Source organism: Protobothrops mucrosquamatus, unplaced genomic scaffold, assembly GCF_001527695.2.
Source record: "Protobothrops mucrosquamatus isolate PMUCROS unplaced genomic scaffold, P.Mucros_1.0 scaffold3708, whole genome shotgun sequence".
NCBI classification, from domain to species: Eukaryota; Metazoa; Chordata; class Lepidosauria; order Squamata; family Viperidae; genus Protobothrops; species Protobothrops mucrosquamatus.
In genome coordinates, this window is record NW_015389662.1 from 15,598 (window position 1) to 37,484 (window position 21,887).

Consider the following 21,887-nt stretch of genomic DNA (forward strand, 5'->3'; position numbering starts at 1 on the left):
CCACCCCAAAGCCACGAATGATCTCTCCCAGCGGCTTTACATAAATATTGAACAAGAGGGGGGAGAGGACCGACCCCTGAGGCACCCCACAAGTGAGGGGCCTAGGAGTCGACCTCTGTCCCCCTGCCAATACAGACTGCGTACGGTCGGTGAGGAAGGAGGAGAACCACCGCATAACGGTGCCTCCCACTCCTAACCCTCCTAATACACCTACAAGGCATTATGTTGGATTTTGTATGTATTCACTGAATTTATGCCCTGCCTTTCTGTTTTTCAGCATTCAAGAGAGTTTACCATTATAAAGTATAAATCAAAACAAAATTAACAAAGTTAAAACCAGAACAAAACTAATCTAGTCATTAAAAATAAGTAATAACTAGATGCTTGGCAAAAGAGAGATTTCCCTAAATACTGCAAGAATTGAAAGCAAATGGTTCAGTTTAGGGAGTATGTTCCATAGCTTGGCAGCCATGGAGGAGAAATTAATCAAGGAGGGAACCAACCTATAACTAAGGAGAAATTTCTTGACGGTTAGAACACTTAATCAGTGGAACAACTTGCCTGCAGAAGTTATGACTGCTCCTATACTGGAAGTTTTTAAGAAGAGATTGGACAACCATTTGTCTGAAATGGGATAAAGTTTCCTGCTTGAGTAGGGGTTGGACTACAAGACCTCCAAGATCCCTTGCAACTCTGTTATTCTGTTATATATTTGATGGGAGCATTTTCAGAAGGTCCACTCATTATTGCCCTGGAACACAACCACCCTAAATTTTGTCCAGTTGACAACTAGTAGCCATGCAGATCTTTCAGGGCCAGCATCACACGATTAATGTACCTTGCACCAGCCAGCAACCTGGCTACTGCGGAGTTATGTACCAACTAAAGTTTTAGTTATTTATTTGTCAAATTTATATAGTCAAAATTACCAGAAAAGTCTGGATTCTTTTCAAGTTTAGCTGTTGAAAAGATCTTAGGAGATTACGAAACATTTTGTGTACTAATATTTCACTGCAGTTAAAAGACAGGAAACTGCAGAGCTTGTTGTCATTAGTATAGCTGATGCATTCCCCTCTGAATGACCTCTGTTGCCATTTTCAGCACCATAAAAGACAACACCAACCTCTGAGGGACATCATAGGTCAATGGCCCTCAAAAGCTCCCAACACTATTTTGTTGACAAGTACTGACATGAAGGACCACAGCAGTACATCCAAGGCCTAACCTTACTAGATGACCTAGAAGGATACGGTATCACAAGCTGGCAAGAAATCCAAGAGAATCAGTAAGGTTGCACAGCTTACCAATCTCCTGTGATAGTTATCTACTAAGGAGATCAAAGGAGTTTTGGCACCATGTAGACTAAATCACAATTGAAATGGTTCCAGAAAATCAGCTGTGAGTGAGTTTGGTCTAGTGCAGGGATCTTCAAACTTGGCCCTTTTATGACTTGTAGACTTCAACTCCCAGAATCCCTCAGCCAGCGTGCCTGGCTGAGGAATTCTGGTAGTTGAAGTCCACAAGTCATAAAAGGGCCAAGTTTGAAGACCCCTGGTCTAGTGTTTAAGGCACCAGGCTAGAGATCAGGAGACTATGAGTTCTAATCTGGCTTTAGGCATGAAAGCTGGCTGGATGACTTTGGGTCAGTCACTCTCTCTCAACTTAATCCACCTCCCAGGGTTGTTGTTGTGGGGAAAATAGGAGGAGGAAGGTCCATTGGATATGTTCACCACTTTGGATTATTTATAAAAATAATAAAGGCAGGATAAAAATAAATTTTAAAAAATGCTGCCTTAGAAGCCAAAGCATGCACACACACATAACTCACATACTACTGTTTGCTACATTTCTGCTGACAAATCATGTGCTCAAGCTTAAAAGAAGTTGGTGACATAAATATGAATCACTACATCCTCCCACTCTTTATGTTATATTGCTGCTATTGCTATTTAATTAACAGTTCATGGTGCAGACACTGACGTGTGCATGACAATTCTGTTTATTATTAAGACCCATGTGATGACTTGGCACCTCACAGCCCTAAATAAAGTGTAACTCTCACCTAGCTGCAGCAGAGATTATACTGTCTCTTCTATAGAGACATTAGAACCAGGAACATTGCACCCCTTTTTGCAGATTTCCCAGGATATAGAATTTTGGCAGAGCAATACCATCCAAATTTTGCTTTCCTGCCTCTAAGACCAGGAACCAAATTCTGATCTAGCAAGAGAAACTTTATTCTGCCTGCTTGCTTTTTCCCTTGTGAGCTTTTAAAGAATATAAAATATATATTTTTGTTTTCCTTTCCGCATTTTGGACAGCAAATTGAATGAATGAAATGAAAATGAAGCTTTCCTAAAGGACGGCATGTCCAGGCAGATGCACTGGGGATTGATTTTCTCAAAGGAAGAATCGCTGCAGGGGATTAATGTGGGATAGAAAAGCAAACACGGGGAAAGTGAAGTGTGATCCCAATGACTAATTGAACTGGGGAGGAGACACTTTCCCCTAAAATCTGTGTGGCTTCCAGTTTAATTACAGCAATGCTGAGCACACAAGAGTCTGCTTGGCTCCTACAAAAGCCTCTGGGGACAGGCACTGTGGCTGTAGCACTGAACATCTAACATCCAAAAACAACTAAAAAGGATTCAGTTGCTATTGCTATTTGACTTCAGTTTGGGGAAAGGATTTTTGAGGAGGGAATTTAAAATGGAAAGTTTTATTTCTAAAATTCACATAATTCTATCAATGCTCTGGGCCAATCCTGTGCTCCAGCCATTTCTTTTAAATAACAACAACAACAACAAAAACAATACAGTTGGAAGGAACCTTGGAGGTCATCTAGTCCAACCCCCTGCTCAGGCAGGAAACCCGATACCATTTCAGACAAATGGCTGTCCAGTCTCTTCTTAAAAACTTCCAGTGTTGGAGCATTCACCGCTTCTGGAGGCAGGTTGTTCCATTGGTTAATTGTTCTCACTGTCAGGAAGTTTCTCCTTAGTTCTAGGTTGCTTCTCTCCTTGATTAGTTGCCATCCGTTGCTTCTTGTCCTGCCTTCAGGCGCTTTGGAGAATAGCTTGACTCCCTCTTCTTTGTGGCAGCCCCTGAGATATTGGAACTCTGCTATCATGTCCCCCCTCGTCCTTCTCTTCGTTAAACTAGACCAGGGGTAGGCAACCTTGGCTCTTTTATGACTCGTGGACTTCAACTCCCAGAATTCCTGAGCCAGCCGTGCTGAGGGGAAAGGGGGAGGTTTCCAAGCTGAGCCATGCTGGCTCAGGAATTCTGGGAGTTGAAGTCCACCAGTCATAAAAGAGCCGAGGTTGCCTACCCCTGCACTAGACATACCCAATTCCAGCAACCGTTCCTTGTACGTTTTAGTGCGGAAGACATTTGCAGTGTCCTTTCCGCAAGACTCCTTGACAAAGGGATAGGTTAAGAAACCCATGGAAGCTCATCAAAGAGAACTGCAAGGAATGTAATTTGCACCCAGAAACGGGCTAAGCTTTGCAACTAGTTCTACCTTTACTTTTTCCCCTCCAAGAAATGTGGTTTTAGAACTGAAATCCCCTGGAGAACTACCTGCAAAACAAAATTGACTCTGCTGCACATTTTCATCTCCCGATAGCCCTTTCCCTTTCAAGCTCCGTATTAATGTAAACTGAACCAACTTTGTGTAAGATGAGTCAATTGTCAGGATGGCTTTGTGTAATAAAAACCTTCAATTTCAGTAGGAACTGTTAGATTTTTTTTTTAAGCATCAGAGAGCATGCACTTTCTTTTTTTAGGAGAAATAAGATTGTGATTACAATGTGCTATTAACAAAAGTTGCTATTCCTAACTAGTGATTATGCAAGATTAGAATCTTAACACAAAATCACTGAGCTATAATTATATTAGATTGCGTACCAATTGCTTGAAATGCAATTGGGGGGCAATTAACTCTGTGGCAATTATGTTACTTTATATAATACTCTTCTTTTGTTCTGTTCTACACTGTACACTGTTGTTCTCAAACACTGTTTATTTTTTATTAGCACCTCTCCTACAAAAACTGCATGACATGGGTATCTTCTAAATAGCTTAAATATTCTGTGTAATAACATAATTTACAAAGGAAGTTGGTAAAATGATAGTATGAGCACTGATCCTCAACTGTAACAGAGTTGGCATTTCTCAATGGTTGCAAAGTTCCCTCCCTAGGGTACTCTTATCTTTTTTTGGGTTACAACAACAACAACAACAACAACAACAACAATAATAACAATAATAATAATAATAATAATAATAATTCTGGAAATCAGCTATTTTGGGGGAATGGGATGGAAGAAGTATGCCACATACTCTTATCTTCAGATCTTCATAGGAAAGGGGAAAAATGAAATAGATCCAATTCTACAGATGCAATAGCTGTTTTGTAAAAATGCCAACATAAGCTGCCTTCATGCCCTAACCATTGTGCATGCGACAATGGGGACATAATCAGGTAGCTTCTAAATCAAAGGATGAAACTTAAGGAACAAACCTAAGGAGGCAATGACATACCCAGAAAAGGAAGACAAGAAATCTGTACACAGCAAATCATTGGATATTGTTTCTTCTCTTAGGCTATTTGGAAAAATTCCAGAGAAGCTGCTGCTTATTAAGGATTCTGTTCTGCATGCATAGAAGTAGGAAAAAGTTGCCCGCAGCATTAAAGCATATGTCAATACTCCAATTAAATGGCATCTAATCCTTATAGAGCATGGTTAGGATTTAGGTAATTTATATACATCCTCATGGTGCTGATAGCAGATCTAGCTACGGTCATTCAGTTTGTCCTTAAAAGATCTATAATGGAGACTTTCCAACTTTTATGTCATCAGAGAGAGAAAATGGATACACAGGCAAACCAAGAACTCATTTTCCAATATTTGGTCAAAATGTTTTGAACTGTAGACCCAGGTTCACATCTCCACTCAGCAAATTATTTGGGACTAGTTGTCAAATTGTGGCCAAACCTAACTTAGAAGATTTCTAATGAGAATAAAAGGAAAGATGGACAACCAAACATGCCAGTTTGAGCTTCAGAAAAAGGAAATATGCTGCAGTTTCATACTACTTTATGAAAAAAAATGTTAAAAATGCAAAATAAAACACTCCCATTCTTCAATCCTTAAGTGTTACTGGTTCCCAATGTAGAATTAGTTACATGTTTAACATCCCATTAATTGATATTAATCATCCTTCAGGTCAGTCTTTTTTTCCCCTAGAGATGATAGAAATTTTAGTTGCAAAGATTCTAGGGGCACCTGGTTGGGATGGGCTACTTTAAATATTTCAGACAGAAATATGTTCTTCATGGAATAAACTAGCTAGTTGAAACAACTTTGATAACTGTTGCCCACTGAATTCTCCCTAAGCCAGAGGTCCCCAACCTTTTGAGCACCAGGGACCAGTTCCATGGAGAAAGATTTTTCTGCGCACCAGAGGGGGCGTAATTTCATGTACTGCCTGTATCCTGATGATGGGGCTTTGCTTGTTTGGGCGGCCCGGTTTCTGACATGCCGCGGCCCGGTGCTGGTCCATGGACCAGGGGTTGAGGACCCCTGCCCTAAGCCACACAGGAAGAGAATGGAATTACAAGATTGCTATTTTAAAAAAGAGCAGACCATCTTGTTAATTAACAAGTTGATGGTTATTTATATTTCTTCAATTCTATAGCTGCATTTGATATTACAACAGCATAATTAGTTATTTCAATGGTTCATTAACTTCACAACTTAGGGAGTCATAGTATTTGTGAATCCAGAGGATTTATTACAAACACATAAGAAGCAACATTTAGAAAAGAGAAAGACTATCCTGATTTAGAATCTTGGAACGGTGTCAAAATGTACTTACAGGATAAATCAACAACAGTCAGGAGGGCAGAAAAGTTTGATCTGGTGTTAGGGGACAAAGCTAGAAACCAGGAAACTAAGTTCTAGTCCCAACTTAAGCATTAATGCTGGCTGGATGACTGTGAGCCAGTCACTCTCTTAATTCACTGAGTTGTAGGGAAAATAGAGGAAGGAGTATTACATATGTTTGCCGCTTTGAGTTATTTATAAAAATAATAAAGATGGAATTAAAAAAATCTTTAAAGAAGAGTTGCAGGCACTGAGATCATTACATTAGAACAGTCCAGACTAAAGTCCATGACACTTTGCTCATCATTTAATAACAAATTACACCAATCAATGAAGCTTGATACAGGATGTAGCTTCAATGCATTTTCCAAATGAAGGTTAGTCTTTTTAGACCTGTCTCACACTTGTATTCCAGCACTTAAAAAAACAAAAGCAAATATACGAAAAGATTTATTTTATTCCAAACTATTTCCATTCTTCTACATCAATACTGTTTGTCTCATGAAAAATGAAGAGCTTTATCAACTGATATTCAAAATACATTTAAATGGCAGCAGTAAATAAAAATTCCCGCTTTAAAATGTCTTCTACTGCTCATGGCCAAGACAATATTTTCTAATATTTTTTTCCTTAAAATTCCCAATTACAAACCAAACATTATTATTAGGTTTTTCACTCATTACCTAAACAATCATATGAAATAAGGTAATCCTCATCTTACAACCATTCATTTAGCAACCATTTGAAAGTTACAATGGTACTGAAAAAAGTGATTTACAACTGGTCCTCAACTTACGACCGTCACAGCATTCCCATAGTCATATGATCAAAATTTGGGTACTTGGCAACCAGCTTGCATTTACGACCACTGCAGCGATATGGGGTCATGTGACCACAATTTGCAACTTCCCTAGCCAGTTTCCCACAAGCAAGGTCAATGTGGGAAGTTGGATTTGCTTAACGACTACATGACTTACTTAACAACTATAGTGATTCACTTAACAGTCACAAAAAAGGGCATGAGTCACTTTACAACTAGAATAGAATAGAATAGAATAGAATAGAATAAACTTTGTCATTTTAAATGTAACTAATCAGCATATACTAAAATGAATTTTCATTGCATTCAGCTCTCAAAGGGTAACCACCTCCAATATACACCACATAAATATGACAAAAGTGTATGCATATACACACACATATACTGTATAATACAGAGAAACAACATAGTCTAGTTCGGATGTACACATATACATGGTGAGAAAAAAGAATCCTGCAAATTTACAAGAGGGATGGCATAAAGAGCTGTTGCAGAATCTAGTAGTCCTGCTAAAAATACTTCGAAGCCTCCTCCCAGAGGGAAGAAGCAGAAACTAACCGTGAAGTGGGGGTGTGGGGTCTCTAACAAGGCTTCGAGTAGCAGTATCCTGAATAACGGCAAGCCGGCTTCCTATAATCTTCTCAGCTGTCCTTACCACTCTCTGTATGGACCTTCTATCTCAGGCTCTGTTACCACCAAACCGAACAGTGATGCAGCTTGTTAAAACGCTCTCAATTGTGCCTCTGTAAAAAGTGGCCAGGACAGTACTTCCGGTTTTGTGTCGTAGCAGTGCAGCCAAGGGACTGCATAGCTCCGCACCCCACGACTGATTTTGTCCTGCCAGGGGACCCTAAATAGGTCTAAAGTCACCCCGTCACCGGAGAGGGACGAAGGAGGGGCCCCCCCACTGATCATGGAGAGACGGCGGTCGATCCATTTGATCCGGGGGAAGCCCTCCAAACCAACAGGAGAAAGGCTAGTTGTACCTCAGTGACTAGCCCAAGCTACTGGCAGCCGAAGTCCAAAAGCACTAACTAGAACAGACTGTGAACAGCGTGTTTGAAACTGGGTCAGAGTATTGATATTTTCTCTTCTATCTTGCAACTGATTTTCTGGAAAAGATCCCCAAGAAGCAAAAGACCCTCCAAAAGTGAGAAGGAAGGGGATTATAGTCCCACCCTTCCATAGACAGAAGTGGCTCTAATTTTTATGGGGAACAGAAACTTATTGAAATGGAACTTAATATAAAGCTATAGTCTGGATAAACCTGAAAATTGTGGTAATTGTTAAGATTTTCCCTTTGAAAGAGTACTGATGAATCTACAAGAAAATAATTTTCTGTTTTAAAAGTTGGAAAATGAACAGTTACTGACACCTAGTGGTGGATTAGAGTATAAAATTATAGCTGTTTTGGCTTAGAAATTGGCAAGACGCCCAGAAACAGATAACCTGTCCCTTTGATCCTCAGTGACTCTCAGCTAAACAGAGAACAGCTGGGAACAAAGGAGAGAAAATACGTTGGGCTATCTACTACAGAGTGAGAACTATAATTGTTATAAAAAATGCTGACCTTCCTGGATTATAAACACTTACTGAGCTGTGATTTTTCAGGCTCAAGAACTGTTTGCAGAGAAAGAAAAACTAACTTTTGGCTAGTCTTCTAGGAGGGAAGCTCCTGAAGTAATTGAATATTTTGGACTGCAAATTTTGGCTGACTGATAATTGTAGGACCCCTGAGCAGAAGAACCGTTATAAAATATTGCTTTTAGTGGTGGATTGACAATTGGAAACACACTGGACTATAAAGGCCATACATAAAGATAAGAATTATACAAGACTTTGTTACTGGACCTTAAGATTGGTTGGTTGGATAAGACTAATATATGGGTATTATGGTACCTGTGAAAGATCATTTGGAGGGGAGAGATAAAATGGATGTTGCATACCTAACTAAAAATGGTAGGAAACCACACCTAGGATTCTTTTCTGAAGCTCTCAGCCTGGAACATCAAAGATCTACAGGAGTAATACTTCAAGACAAGGCAAATATCTTCCAGGAGGAAATGCATGCTGGGTTGCAACTAATTCAAATGACAATTGTTTCAAACCATGATGAGATTAAAAATAATTTAGATGACATAAATGAGTACATCTTTAACCTAAACTCACAACTAAAAAACTCTCAAAAAATGACGACAAAGAATGAACAAATAAATCAAGACAATAGAACACAAATTAGAGGAAAGTGACCCAAAGATGGAAGCTACAAACGAAGGGAATTACTGTTCAGCACAGGCAAAGAAAAATCTGCAAGATTCTGTTATAATATTGGAAATGGAAAAGGCATTTTATCTTTCAGGACTTCAAAATAAACTAGAGGATAAGAAAGAAGAACTGATAAAATGGATTATAAAGATGCCAGAACCACTAGAGTCTGGGAGACAAAAAATGAAAAGAGAAATTGAGGGAAAAGGAAAGTGGAAGCTCTTTAACAAATATAAATGGACAAAACTCCCCCTCAAAAGTACCCCACCTAGTCTGTCTTCCCCATTCTTAATAACATTCATAAAAATACAGGAAGAATTCCCTAGCAAGCTGAACACACTGACTCGGAAAATTATCTGGCAAAAGAAGAAGGCTAGAGATGACTTGACCTACCAGAGGGAGTACTATATCACTAAACCAGGGATGTCAAACTCAATTTCATTGAGGGCCGCATCAGCATTGCGGTTGCCCTTCGGGGGCCGGGTGGGTGTGGTCAGGGTGGGTGCGGCCTACTGGGTGGGCGTGGATGGAGTGGGTGTGGCCTACTGGGTGGGCATGGCCAGCTCTACATTGTTTGCATCAAGGGTGCCTGTGGGGGCCTGGGCAGGAGTGGGACAGATCTGAGGGTCTCTGGCAGAAGGGGGTGGGACCGGGGCAAGGGCCAAGGCATGGTGCATTTCTTCATTCCTCACAAAGGGTGACACCTTCCCAGCATGCACCCAGGGGGTGGGGCCAACACGGCAGGGGCTCGTTCCTCGCTGTTTCTGGACAGCCTTGTGGAACTAAGACTGAATGCATTTCAGCATAGATGGCCACCACAAAATTGTACATTGGCTCCCAGCCGGCCTGGGCCAGGGCCAAGGCAGTGGGGGCCGTTCCCTCACTGTTTCCAGGATGGCTTCACGGGCCACATGAAACCACTTCGCGGGCCACATCCGGCCCCCGGGCCTTGTGTTTGACATGTCTGCACTAAACACTTGTTTGAATATGGCTAAAAAATAGATAAATTCTGGATATAAATGGGTTCTATAGTAAGAAGGATGTGATTTATGAATAGTATAGTACTTTTTTATGATATGAGAAATGTAAAAATATTGGTATGGCTTATGTGAGCAAAATGTCTAGACATTTAAATGTAATTAATTTTGAGAAAATTATAATTGACAAGAATGTTTTGAATATTGAGGGGAAATTAAGCTTAAATAAGAACTTCAAAAACAGGACCTATAGTGATTTAATAAAATGACTTTTAGCAAATACAACCAAAACATAAACTGATCAGAAAAGATGTATACACTGATGTTGTTATTTGTATAAACACTAGAAAAATGTTTACATTCAACTTTGTATGTATTGAAAGTACTAAGAATTGTATTCACTCAATTTTGGCAAAAAGAAAATACTATTGGAAGAAGAGAAGATCAAGGAAATGTATCATTGGCTAGTATGTCGATTATGGAATCATAGAAATTAACTATTATTGATTGTTGTTAAATATATGAACCCATATATTTGTTTACTAAGCACTAAAGATTATTATTGTAAAAAATAAGGAGAAAGAGGTGCTCTCCTCACCTGCAAGAAATGCAGACGCTGGTTTGCACGCTTCACTAAAGATGATGTATGAAGAGACTAGGGCAGATTGTTAGTTATCTGCACCCCCAGATACTTAATCATGTTGACCACTTCCACAGCTGCAGCCTTGATACAAAGTGGAGTATGACTATGCCCGTTCTTTCTAAAATCAACAATGATCTCCTTTGTTTTATTAATATTCAGAACCAGGTTATTTTTACTGCACCACTGCCATGTCATCCGCATACTTCATAATATGATTCGTAGCAGACTTGGCACAGCAGTCATGAGTCATCAAGATGAACAGTTATGGTCTCAAGACACAGCCCTGTGGGAAACCCATACTCGAGGAGATGGAACTGAACGTTTTTCTTCCAACTCGCACAAACTGGGGCCTATTAATAAGGAAATCAAGTATCCAATTGCATAAAGGAGTATTAAAACCTAATAGGCCCAGTTTGTTCACCAAATGCTGAGGGATGATTGTGTTGAACGCCGAACTAAAATCAACAAAGAGCATTTGCACATGAGTATTCTTCTCCTCCAAGTGCACCAATCTAAGATGAAGCACACAGGAAAGTGCATCATCTATACAGCGGTTCTTCCGATAGGCAAACTGTGATGAGTCAAATGTAGAGGGAAAGCATGAAACAATACAGTCCTTTACCAAGAGACTGGACAGCCATTTGTCTAAAATGGTATAGGGTATAGGGTTTCCTGCCTGAACAGGAGGTTGGACTAGATGGTCCCTTCCAACTATTACTACTACTACTACTACTACTACTACTACTACTACTACTACTACTATATTATTATTATTATTATTATTATCGTCGTCGTCATCATCATCATCTCAAAACCCTTCATCATAATGGAAGTGAATGCAACTGGACGGTACTTATTAAGGCATGTAATTATAGATTTTGGGGGGGCACTAGTACAATGATTGCAGTCTTAAAACATGATGGAACACACAACCTGATGCAACGAAAGATTGAAGATGTCTGTAAGGCATCCTTACGGACGCTCTTTAAGTACTCGCCCAGGGGTATTATCAGTACCTGCAGCCTTTTGCGGCTTGCTTAGCAACGAAAATTCTGATCCCAACTCTGCTCCTAATTTGAGGACTACCTATATTTATCTTGTACCCACAGAAAAAAAAACTGCACTGGCCAGGTTTGTTTTCCCCCCAAAATATATACCATCAGTACCGTTTACAAAATAGCTCTTACCTGGACAAGTTCTCTATAGGCAGACTTTGCTAAATTGATTGGCACCAAAAGGTTTGACGCCAGGAAATAGAGGACTTCCAAGCCAGTGAACACCATTGCAAATTTGTTGATGATGACAATAGTTTCTAGAGGAACCAAGCAAAGCCGGGCCAGCAGAGGGAGCATGTGAGCAGAGAAGAGCCAGATCTGCTTGGTTTTCATGACACAGGAACAAAGGGTGCAGACCACCAGCTGACCTGCCAAGGATTAAGAACACCAAACAGTTAAATCCTATCACTTTACCAAAAAAAAAAAAAAAAAAAAAAGGTTTGTCATTATAATTCCTTTTCCTCTCTATCCCTGAAAATCCAACCAACAGTATCACATCATTGATTGTCCCTCTCATTTAACAATGACCCGTAGCTTGTATGACTATTTATGGGTTTGGCCATCTTTTTTTAAAAAAGAGGAATACTGTTTATATATCCTTGAAGAAGGCAATGGCAAACTACCTTCTTACTCTTGCTGTGAAAATCACATGACTCGTCTGTGAAATCACCAGAAGTCAAGTTTGACTCAAAGGAAATGCCACTGAAATAAAGGTCTCATAAGGATTTTTAAAAATCACACGGGTTTTTATTTTGTAAAACAATCATGGGAAAGCATGCAGCTGTTAGTTGGATCTTCACTACCCAATTTCAGTAGCCCATTCTCAAAAATCTGCAGAAACTGTGCATTTATGAACAATATTCACTTCCAAAATATGCATATAAATATAAAAAACTGAACTAAATTAAAAAAAAATGTTAACTCTTGACAATGAAACATAATCCTATATGTGCCTCTTTTTTTAAAAAAAATATTAACATTTAAGCTCCATTCTTTTTGAATTAAAGTAGTCCCAAAATTTGAAAACAATTAGTTCCTCATACACTTGGCTTGGATCATCATTTTTTAACAACTTGTGGAAAAATTTCCTTGAAGGGTAATTTTATATAAACAAAATCAACTTATAAATAATCATGAATATTGCAACAGTGTTATGAAAAAGACCAGACGGGAACAATGTATCTATTACTCATACATCTATGAATATAGAGTACTTCAAATAACATCTTCAATAACTTCCAAGATCGTGGGTATACTACGGAAGAGTGTGTGAACATTATCTTGAAAATTACACGATGAGGTCGCAAGTACACTGCATTCTTGATAAATTTCATACTACAATCCATAAATGCTGAGCACCCCTTAAACTGCACTAGTAACTCTTGCTCTAAGATGTGATACTTAGGAGTAATGAAAAGCACACTTGAGATCCAAATTGCCTAATACAGTATAAAACAACCATTGTTTTTTTTCCTCCTTTTAAAATGTTTATATTTCCTTACCAGTCACTGGCTACATATTAGCTCTTCACCAAATTTTGACCATCAGAGTAACTTTTTAATTGATTCTGCCTGACTTCATCTTTCCAGTGTTTAAGAGAAGCAAATGATATGTTTGCAAAAAATGCAGTGAGGCTAATTAACAGAAACACACCCTTCCTAAGACAGGTTCAAACTTAACCCTATTGACTCAGTACATGGTGTTTTATTAAAACAAAGACAATTCTGCCTTCACCAGTGCCAAAATCAGGTTACTTGCAACTGTAATTTCCATGTACAATCTTAAATTTAAACAAAATCAATTTTGAATATTGATCAATAGAGTTTCCCAATGAGTAAGCAAATGCATATTTCATGCTCCTGATATCTAATGCAAGAACTGACCCTGTAAAGTGGTTCAGGCACGAGGCTAGAAACTGGGAGACTCTTGAGTTCAAGTCCCACCTTAGTTATAAAAGCCATCTGGATGACCTTGGACCATCGTTCTCTCTCACCTCAACCCACATCACAAAGTTGTTGTTGTAATGAGAATAGGAGGAAGTACTGTTAGATATGTTCACTGCTTTGAATTGTTTATAAAAAATAAAGGCGGGATATAAATAAACAAATAAGATCAGTTCTTATGTAAATAAAGAGTTGAAATTCTGTAGATACAGTAATACAAAAGCCAAACATCAGAACCAAGCCTATATTTGGTATTTTCATCAACGAACAAGTCTTATGATGATGTTATCAACCCCATTACCGCAGTTTTTATCTTACACTGTATTTGGTAAATTATCTTATTTATACCACTCTTTTCTATCACTGTTAAATCTACATTCTGCTTTCTTTCCAGGAGCTCAAGGCAATGTATTCAGTGAATCCACCACCAATGTATCCCAGCAACTTCCCTTTTGGGGAACTTGGACAAAGTGTGTATGCTAAAAGTCACTTTTAGTGAGTGGGTGGATGTGTTTCCAGGCCTGAGACTAAATTTAAGGGATGTACAAACTGGTTCATGTACAGAACAGCTGATTTTAAATGGTTCATGCCTGAGCTGAATGAAGGTCTGAGTATGGAAGGAAACAAGACTGCTTTGTTCTGGACACAGATTAAAATGAGGTTGTTCCAAAGAGAAGTGCAGAGGAGGAGAAGATCAGGAAGATTCGTGAGATTGGCAGCAGTTGGGGGAAGATCTGGGAAGATCAAGTGGGTGAGTGGCTCACTAGAGATATCATGACAGGATGGGCTAAGTAGAAGAGAGAGGTTAAGACACTGAAGCCTTCCCCCATAAAAATCACTCAGAACAGATTGGCAAAACAACTGTTTTAGATTCAAAACAAAACACATTTTCTCTTGCAGGCATATCTATAATTGATTTGAATTTGGGCTTTCCCATATCTAATCTTATCTAGGACTAGCTGTAACCTTAACTACTATACCACAGTGACTCTCTTGTTCAATCTTTGCTCAAGCTTTAAGTATTCTGAGAAAAACTATGTATCACTGTATGTACATGCAGAATTTGTGTAACTTTTCTACAAAATGTTTGTTTTTATAAATGGAGAACATGTAGCACTTTGCTATGTGTTATGGTACACATACAGACCAAACTGGTACAATACAGACCAATCAGTCTAACATCAATACCTGGGAAGATCCTAGAAAAGATAATAAAAAAATAGATCTGCGAACAACTAGGAGCAAACAAAGTTATAACCAGTAGCCAGCAGGGGTTTTTCAAAAACAGATCATGCCAAACCAATCTTATTTCATTCTTTGATAAAGTGACTAAGTCAGTAGACCAGCAAAATGCTGTGAACATAGTATACTTAGATTTCAGTAAGGCATTTGACAAAGTAGACCACAACTTGCTGTTTAGCAAGTTAGAAAAAGATGGGATAGACAACAACACCATCAGATGGATCTGTAGCTGTTGACAAACTGTATTCAGCGAGTAGTCCTCAATGGCACTACATCCACATGGAGAGGAGTAAGAAGTGGGGTACCACAAAGTTCTGTCTTAGGCCCAGTACTCTTCAATATCTTCATTAATGACTTAGATGAGGGAATAGAAGGGGACCTCATCAAATCTGCAGATGACACTAAACTGGCAGGAATAGCCAACCACCCAGAAGACAAACTCAGGATCCAAGAAGATCTTGACAAATTTGTACAGTGGGCCATATCCAACACAATGAATTTCTGCCTAAATGTAAAAGGCAGAAAAAAATCAAAGGTACAAGTACAGATTGGGCAAGACCTGGCTTAAAAACAGTAACTGTGAGAGTGATCTTGGAGTCCTAGTGGATGATCACTTGACTATGAACCAGCAGTATGCAGCATAGCCAAAAAAGGTAATACAGTCCTGGGTTGTATAAACAGAGGCATAGAATCAAGATCATGCAAAGTATTAGTACCGCTTTATAAAACCCTAGTAAGACCACACCTGGAACCAATTTTGGTCACCCTACTACAAAAAAGATGTTGAGACCTTGGAAAAAGTTCAGAGAAGAGCAACTAAAATGATCAAAAGCTTGGAGACTAAAACATATGAAGAATGGCTGCAGGACTTGGGTTTGGCTAGTCTAAACCAAAGAAGAAATAGGGGTGACATGATAGCAGTCCACAAAGAAGAGGGCATCAAACTATTTTCCAAAGCACCAGAGGGCAGACAAGAACCAATGGATGGAAACTGACCAAAAAGAGCAGCAACCTGGAATTAAGGAGAAACTTCCTGACAGTGAGGACAATTAACCAATGGAACAGCTTGCCTTCAGAAATTGTGGGTGCTCCATCACTGGAGGTTTTTAAGAAGAGTCTAGACTCTAGACAATCACTTGTCTGAGATGGTATAGGTTCTCCTGCTTGAGCAGGGGGCTGGACTAGAAGACCTCCAAGGTACCTTCCAGCTCTATTCTGTTCTGTTCTGTTCCTACAATTGCTTTGGAAATGATCTAAATAAATGTTTTAGCTCTAATATGAGCACAGTACCTTTCTACTAAGCATGAACAAAGCTACAACTTCTTTGAGGCATTGAATTGTTGAAGCCAACTATGCTTAAAGCAACTGTATCAAAGTCTGAAAAAGAGGGCTGCTTTAGTAGAAAACAGAGAATACTGTGCTCACGCATAAGTCCAAAGTACTTATTTCAAAACATTTCTGAACCATGCACAGTCCCACTATATATTCAAAACAGTTGGAAATTAAAAGATCATTAAAAGTAGCTGCATGGATTGGAATGATTACAACACTGGCTTACTCATAAACATCTATCATCTTATTAAAATGTTATTATCAGCTGCTGAGTTAGAAGTCAGCTTCTCTGCTGGCTGCCTCCACCCTGACAAGTCTCCAAGTTAGTTTATTAATCTTATTCAATATATCTCTCTGGATTTTGGATAACTTCCAAGTATCCAATCCCCATTTTGCTGTGAGATAGTAATAATTAAAACTGCACTTTTAAATTCTCTGTTCTTCTCCCACATTATTTGTACAAGTGATGATTAATTTAACAATCATAAGGTGTGCTGAGGCTCATAAGGCTAAAATGGTTAAAAATCAATAGACTTTAAAGAAAGAATATAGTTTAACAAATCAGGATGGGAATGAACAGTGTGATTGTGCCCGGATGTTAAGCATCTACTTTTGTGTTGTAACTTCTTCCATTTTGGTCTCCTGTTAGAAGCCTGATGGGATTTCTCCTACTTCCTTTTCAAAATGTATTACTTTATATACAGTTGGGATCCCAAGAAATGTAACAAAACACTATAGATTGTACCTTCTGAGTATTATTGATGTTTTACAATAAATGTAACAAGTTGTATCCCCTAAATCAAAAATGGTGAACCTTTTAGAGACCGAGTGCCCAAACTGCAACCCAAACCCCACTTTTGCATTGTCGGGTGCCGGGTGGGTGTGGCCCATTGGCTGGGTGTGGCCCATTGAGTGGGCATGGCTGCGGTGGTAACGGCAGACTGGGTGGGACTAAAAGGTTCAATCAATCAATTCCAACTTTGAAAGATCTTTTTTTTTCCCCGCGAGAAGTTGAAATTGACTGATTGATTGAACCTTTTTTTTTTTTTTGCACACGGCAAAGGAGGCCTAAAGAGAAAAGATTTTATAAAACCCAGCTGAAGGCCTAGGACTGGGGCGATGGCGCGCGTGCCCACAGAGAGAGCTCTGAGTACCACCTCTGGCACCCGTGCCATAGGTTTGCCACCACTGCCCTAAATGAACTTCTGTAGTAAGATTAGGATGAATCTTCCCTCATATCCACATAGCTACAGTTCCTACTGTTCTTAAATTGGGAGGGGAAGTTGCACAATACCATACTATGCTGTGATCTGGTTCCTACTTTCTCCGTGCCTTCTCCATCTGGTTCTTTTTCTAGTGTTTCTTCCAAGCAGAGAGACTCTGTTTCGGTTATCTATACAATAAACCCTGGGAATTAGTTTAGTTAGCAAAGGGACTAAAAGGGACTAAAAGAATAATCAGACTTTTTTTTTTTTAAAAAAAAGCCACATGTAAATGTTTTCATCAAAATTAAATATGGGAATATTCTCAAAAGAATTAACAGCTGTAAAATATGAACTGGCAGGGTATATGAAAGACAGAAGAGACCACAGTATTTTAAAGTTGCAATAAACAACTTCTTCTCTTTGAACAAATAATCATGCTTATTATAAATGAATGGCAGATAATTAGCCCAAAAGGGAAGATAGAAAAGTTGTCCATAGAGCAAACTTTTTCCAAAACCATTATCCATCCCTCAACATAAAATGAATGAAAAACCAAGACCAGGTCACAGATCACAGTTTCCATAAGTAAGCTGTTTAGATTTTATTATTAAATGGCAAACTGATTTCCTGTCAGACCAGCTGTAATCTTTCCGTGGGTGATAAATCTTTTGAGCTACAAAGCTGGAATGTTTTTCACTTTGAAAGAATGTACCAATCTTTTACTGTAAATCTTAAAAAAAAAACAACCAGCCAAAATCACAAAGCCATCATGAAAACCAAAAACCCACCCATCTTCCAGCTTGAATACAGTATCAAGTTCAATTAAATAAACTGGTTGACTCATTTTCTTTGTTGATAGTTGGGAAGCTCCACTTCCATCCTCTGTGTTAATCAAAGAGGATTGGACAGCTGTTGTGAGAACAGTTGTTTAGATGTTGGGATTCCACAGTCTGGACATCTGGTATCCCAGAAAGAGGTAATCTGAGAGCTCTGTGAAAGAATCCCACATGACAGCTTGCACTACAATTATGAAGCTCTAGATCAAATAGGTTAAACACCATTTGATGCAATGTAAACTAGATTCAGCTCTTATGCTTCCCAATGTCTTTTCACATATATTAGGTTTAGGTTTAAAGAAGCTATAGCTCCATGATGTTGAATTTGAATAGAAGGAACTGTGGTTTCTTTAAAAAGAACAGTAAATCAAAGCATGAGTTGATCTTATTTACTGAACTATCTATTTAGCAGAATTCTTATGTGTGGTCACAAAAGAAGAAAAATACAACAACCTATTTGTGCAGATTTGGGCAGGTACTTTTTGTACAATGGGAAATCATAGTTTCCCAATATGTCTTAACTGGATCTTGGGGCCACCACAGTAGAACACTATTCTGAATTATACAACAGTTCATTTAGTGACTGTTTGAAGTGAAAATGGCACTGAAAATAGTGACTTATGAGACCATTTTTCACACTTATGACAGTTGCAGCATCCTCATGGTTACATGATTTACATTTGGATACTTGACAACTGACTCACATTTATGATGGTTGCAGTGCCCTTGAGTCATGTGATCCCCTTTGGTGACCTTCTGACAAGCAAAGTAAATGGGGAAGCCAGATTCACTTAATAAACACATTACTAATTTAAGAACGGCAGTGATTCACTTAACAAATGTGGTGAACAAAGTCATAAAATGGGGCGAAGCTCACTTAATAAATTTCTCATTTAACGACATAAATTTTGGGCTCAATTGCGGTCATAAGTTGAGGGCCACTTGTACAATGATATATATACAAAAAACTCAGAACAGAAGTTATTTATTTCCTGATTAAGAATATAATGGCGCCTGGCTCATTTATCTCCACCCTCCTTTCCAGTTTAAGTCAAAGAATTAAAAAGAGAAGTATATTGTTGCTGAAGTGGCACAATGCTAATTGAAATCTATTTTCCTATTCCAGCCTGGTATATGAGAATAAGAATTGTTGCTATTAATATTGTTTTCTACTATTATAAAGGATTGCATGGAGGCACAGGGCATGCAACAACATGACATAAAATGTTACTGGATTACTCAGAGGATGTTATTGGTGGCATAAGATCTATTTTATTAATTGCAATGCTGAGCAAAACCTTGCTATTCTATAGAAGGTTATGATGTTTGATGTACTCACCGATTAAAGCTGTCACAAAACGATTCATGGAAAGAGGCTCTAAGTACATTGGCCCTTCGTAACCGGATTCTAGCTCACTTCTTACATAATCCCTAAAAAAAAAAAGAGCTGTATTAAAGGACTTTTAACATGAGACGATATTTGCAAAATGGGGGTAATTTAAGACCAGAATAATGCAAGATGCAAAGTCATGGTGTTTAACCATGGTTTATTCAATAAACCACCATCAATGTTTAAACATTATTTAATAAAAACAGATGTCTATTCCATATGGTTCTCACTGGTGACAAATCTTGATGATGTAAATTTATTGATTTTTATTAGGTGACAAAAAAGCTCTATGACAAATTTAGCTATCAATCTCTTCCCCCCCACTAATATATACTTCTCAAGTAAGATCATGCTCTCATCTTCTCCTCCCTGGTAACTCAGCCTTGTTATTAAACAGACATGACTGAATCATTCCAAGAATTCATTAATTCATTTGAATTTCATTCCTGAAGTTACCAAACCTCCCTAATAACATATTTGCTTTGTGAAACCTTCCTTTGTGTGCAAGCCAAAGGCCAAAATCTTGGCATACTGCAAAATCTCTGCTAGATAGATGACCTTGCCTGTATTTGAGAGATAAAAGGACCAATATTTTGCCAAAGGTATAGAAAGCTAAGCATTCCAGCTTATCTGAGAATCATCAATTGTCAAGGTTCATGGTAGCTCTATCACTGAAATAGGCCCATACTGTTTTGATTTTGAAAGATAATATCTTAACTAGTTGCATCAATTGCAATTTCTTTCTATGTCCATATTGATTCATTTAATTTAGATAGATACAGACAAATGCTGTACAGACCAGCCACGTAACTGATCTCCTGCCCATCCCAAATTACGTAGCTACTTATTTCTTCTTTGGTTGCACCAATCTTTCCTTCTGCTCCTTCCTTTATTAAACCACAATTTCCCTATAATACCTTAAAGGCACAAAAAGGTACGGGTAGTTTTTGTTTGCCAATCGGGACTGGCAATTTAGTTGTTAAGCAAAGTGGTCATTGAATAAAACTATGACTCTGATTACAATCTTACTTCAGCTTTTCTTTGCTTCACAGACCAGCAAAACTCATAACTGCAAGGATTGCTCACAAATTTATTTTTTCATCACTGTCCCAACTGAACAGTTGCTAAGCAAGGCAGTTACTAGAAGACGACTACCTGTAAATACAACAAAACCTAAGCTGTTGTATACCTAACTCCTTCAACTCGATTATGTTAACTTGCACAACTGTACTTTCTTAAATTATCAGCTGATAAACAGTGCTTTTTTTAAAAAAAAACACAATAAGTTCTGTTCATTAAAAAAATAGATGTTATTCATTCAATCTAAAACAATACAACAGAATACAGTACAGGTAGCCCTCAATTAATAACCACTTCAGCAACCGCTCAAAATAGCAAGGGCACTGAACAAGTGGTACTTATAACCGGTCCTTGAAGTTCCAGCCATCGTTATCATCGCCTGAGTCACATGGTCGTAATTCAGGCACCTGGCAACTGGATACACCTACAACAGTTGCAGCACCTCACAGTCATATGCTCACTATTTGCAATCTTTCTTGCTAGCTTCTCACAAGCCAGGTCAATGGCAAAACCAGCAGGAAAAATTGCAAATTGCTTCCAATACTTTTTATCCAGAGATGCCTCACTATGGAGTACGACATCACAGGGACCTTGTAGTCCATAGCCTACATGTCCTGCACCACCCCCTCCCTAGCAGGCACGCACTTGTGTGGTGCAGAAGCAACCCTCTATCTTGTTCCATAGTATTCTTCTGCCTTCCAACCTGGTTGCAAGCTGTCCTTGCAACTTCCATCCAGCTTATCCTACTGACTTTGTTTGTGGGAAGCCAACAGGAGTTTGCAAGTTGCAGTCATGTGTGGTCCTCGCTTAACAATCCACAATTTTCACTTAATAATGGCAACAGGGACTCCTAGGATTGCCATCATTAAGCAATGCAGTCATGTGACATCAAACTTTGCGATTGCATTGCTTAGCAACAGATATTCTAGTCCAATTACTGTTGTTAATGCAGGACAGTCACTTAGACTTATATACCGCTTCACAGGGCTTTACAGCCCTCCCTAAGCAGTTTACAGAGTTGGCATATTGCCCCCAACAATCTGGCCCCTCATTTTAGTGATCTCAGAAGGATGGAAGGCTGAGTCAACTTTAATCCGGTCAGGATTGAACCCCTGGCAGTGGGCAGAATTATCCTGCAATACTGCATTCTATCCACTATGCCACCACGGCTCTTTGGGTTCACAATTGAGCCCAAAATGTCAGCTAAG

At 38.8% G+C, this 21,887-nt stretch overlaps 1 protein-coding gene across 1 annotated transcript in view; it reads right to left on the reverse strand.

Moving 5' to 3' along the window:
- Nucleotides 1–12,029, reverse strand: part of LOC107298088 (RING finger protein 145-like) — a 27,620-nt gene extending 15,591 nt beyond the window's left edge. The window contains exon 1 of the mRNA XM_015827451.1: nucleotides 11,784–12,029. Within this exon, the coding sequence (XP_015682937.1) occupies nucleotides 11,784–11,984 (201 nt within the window). The 5' untranslated portion in view covers nucleotides 11,985–12,029. The remainder of the gene's footprint in view (nucleotides 1–11,783) is intronic.
- Nucleotides 12,030–21,887: the final 9,858 nt, after the last annotated feature.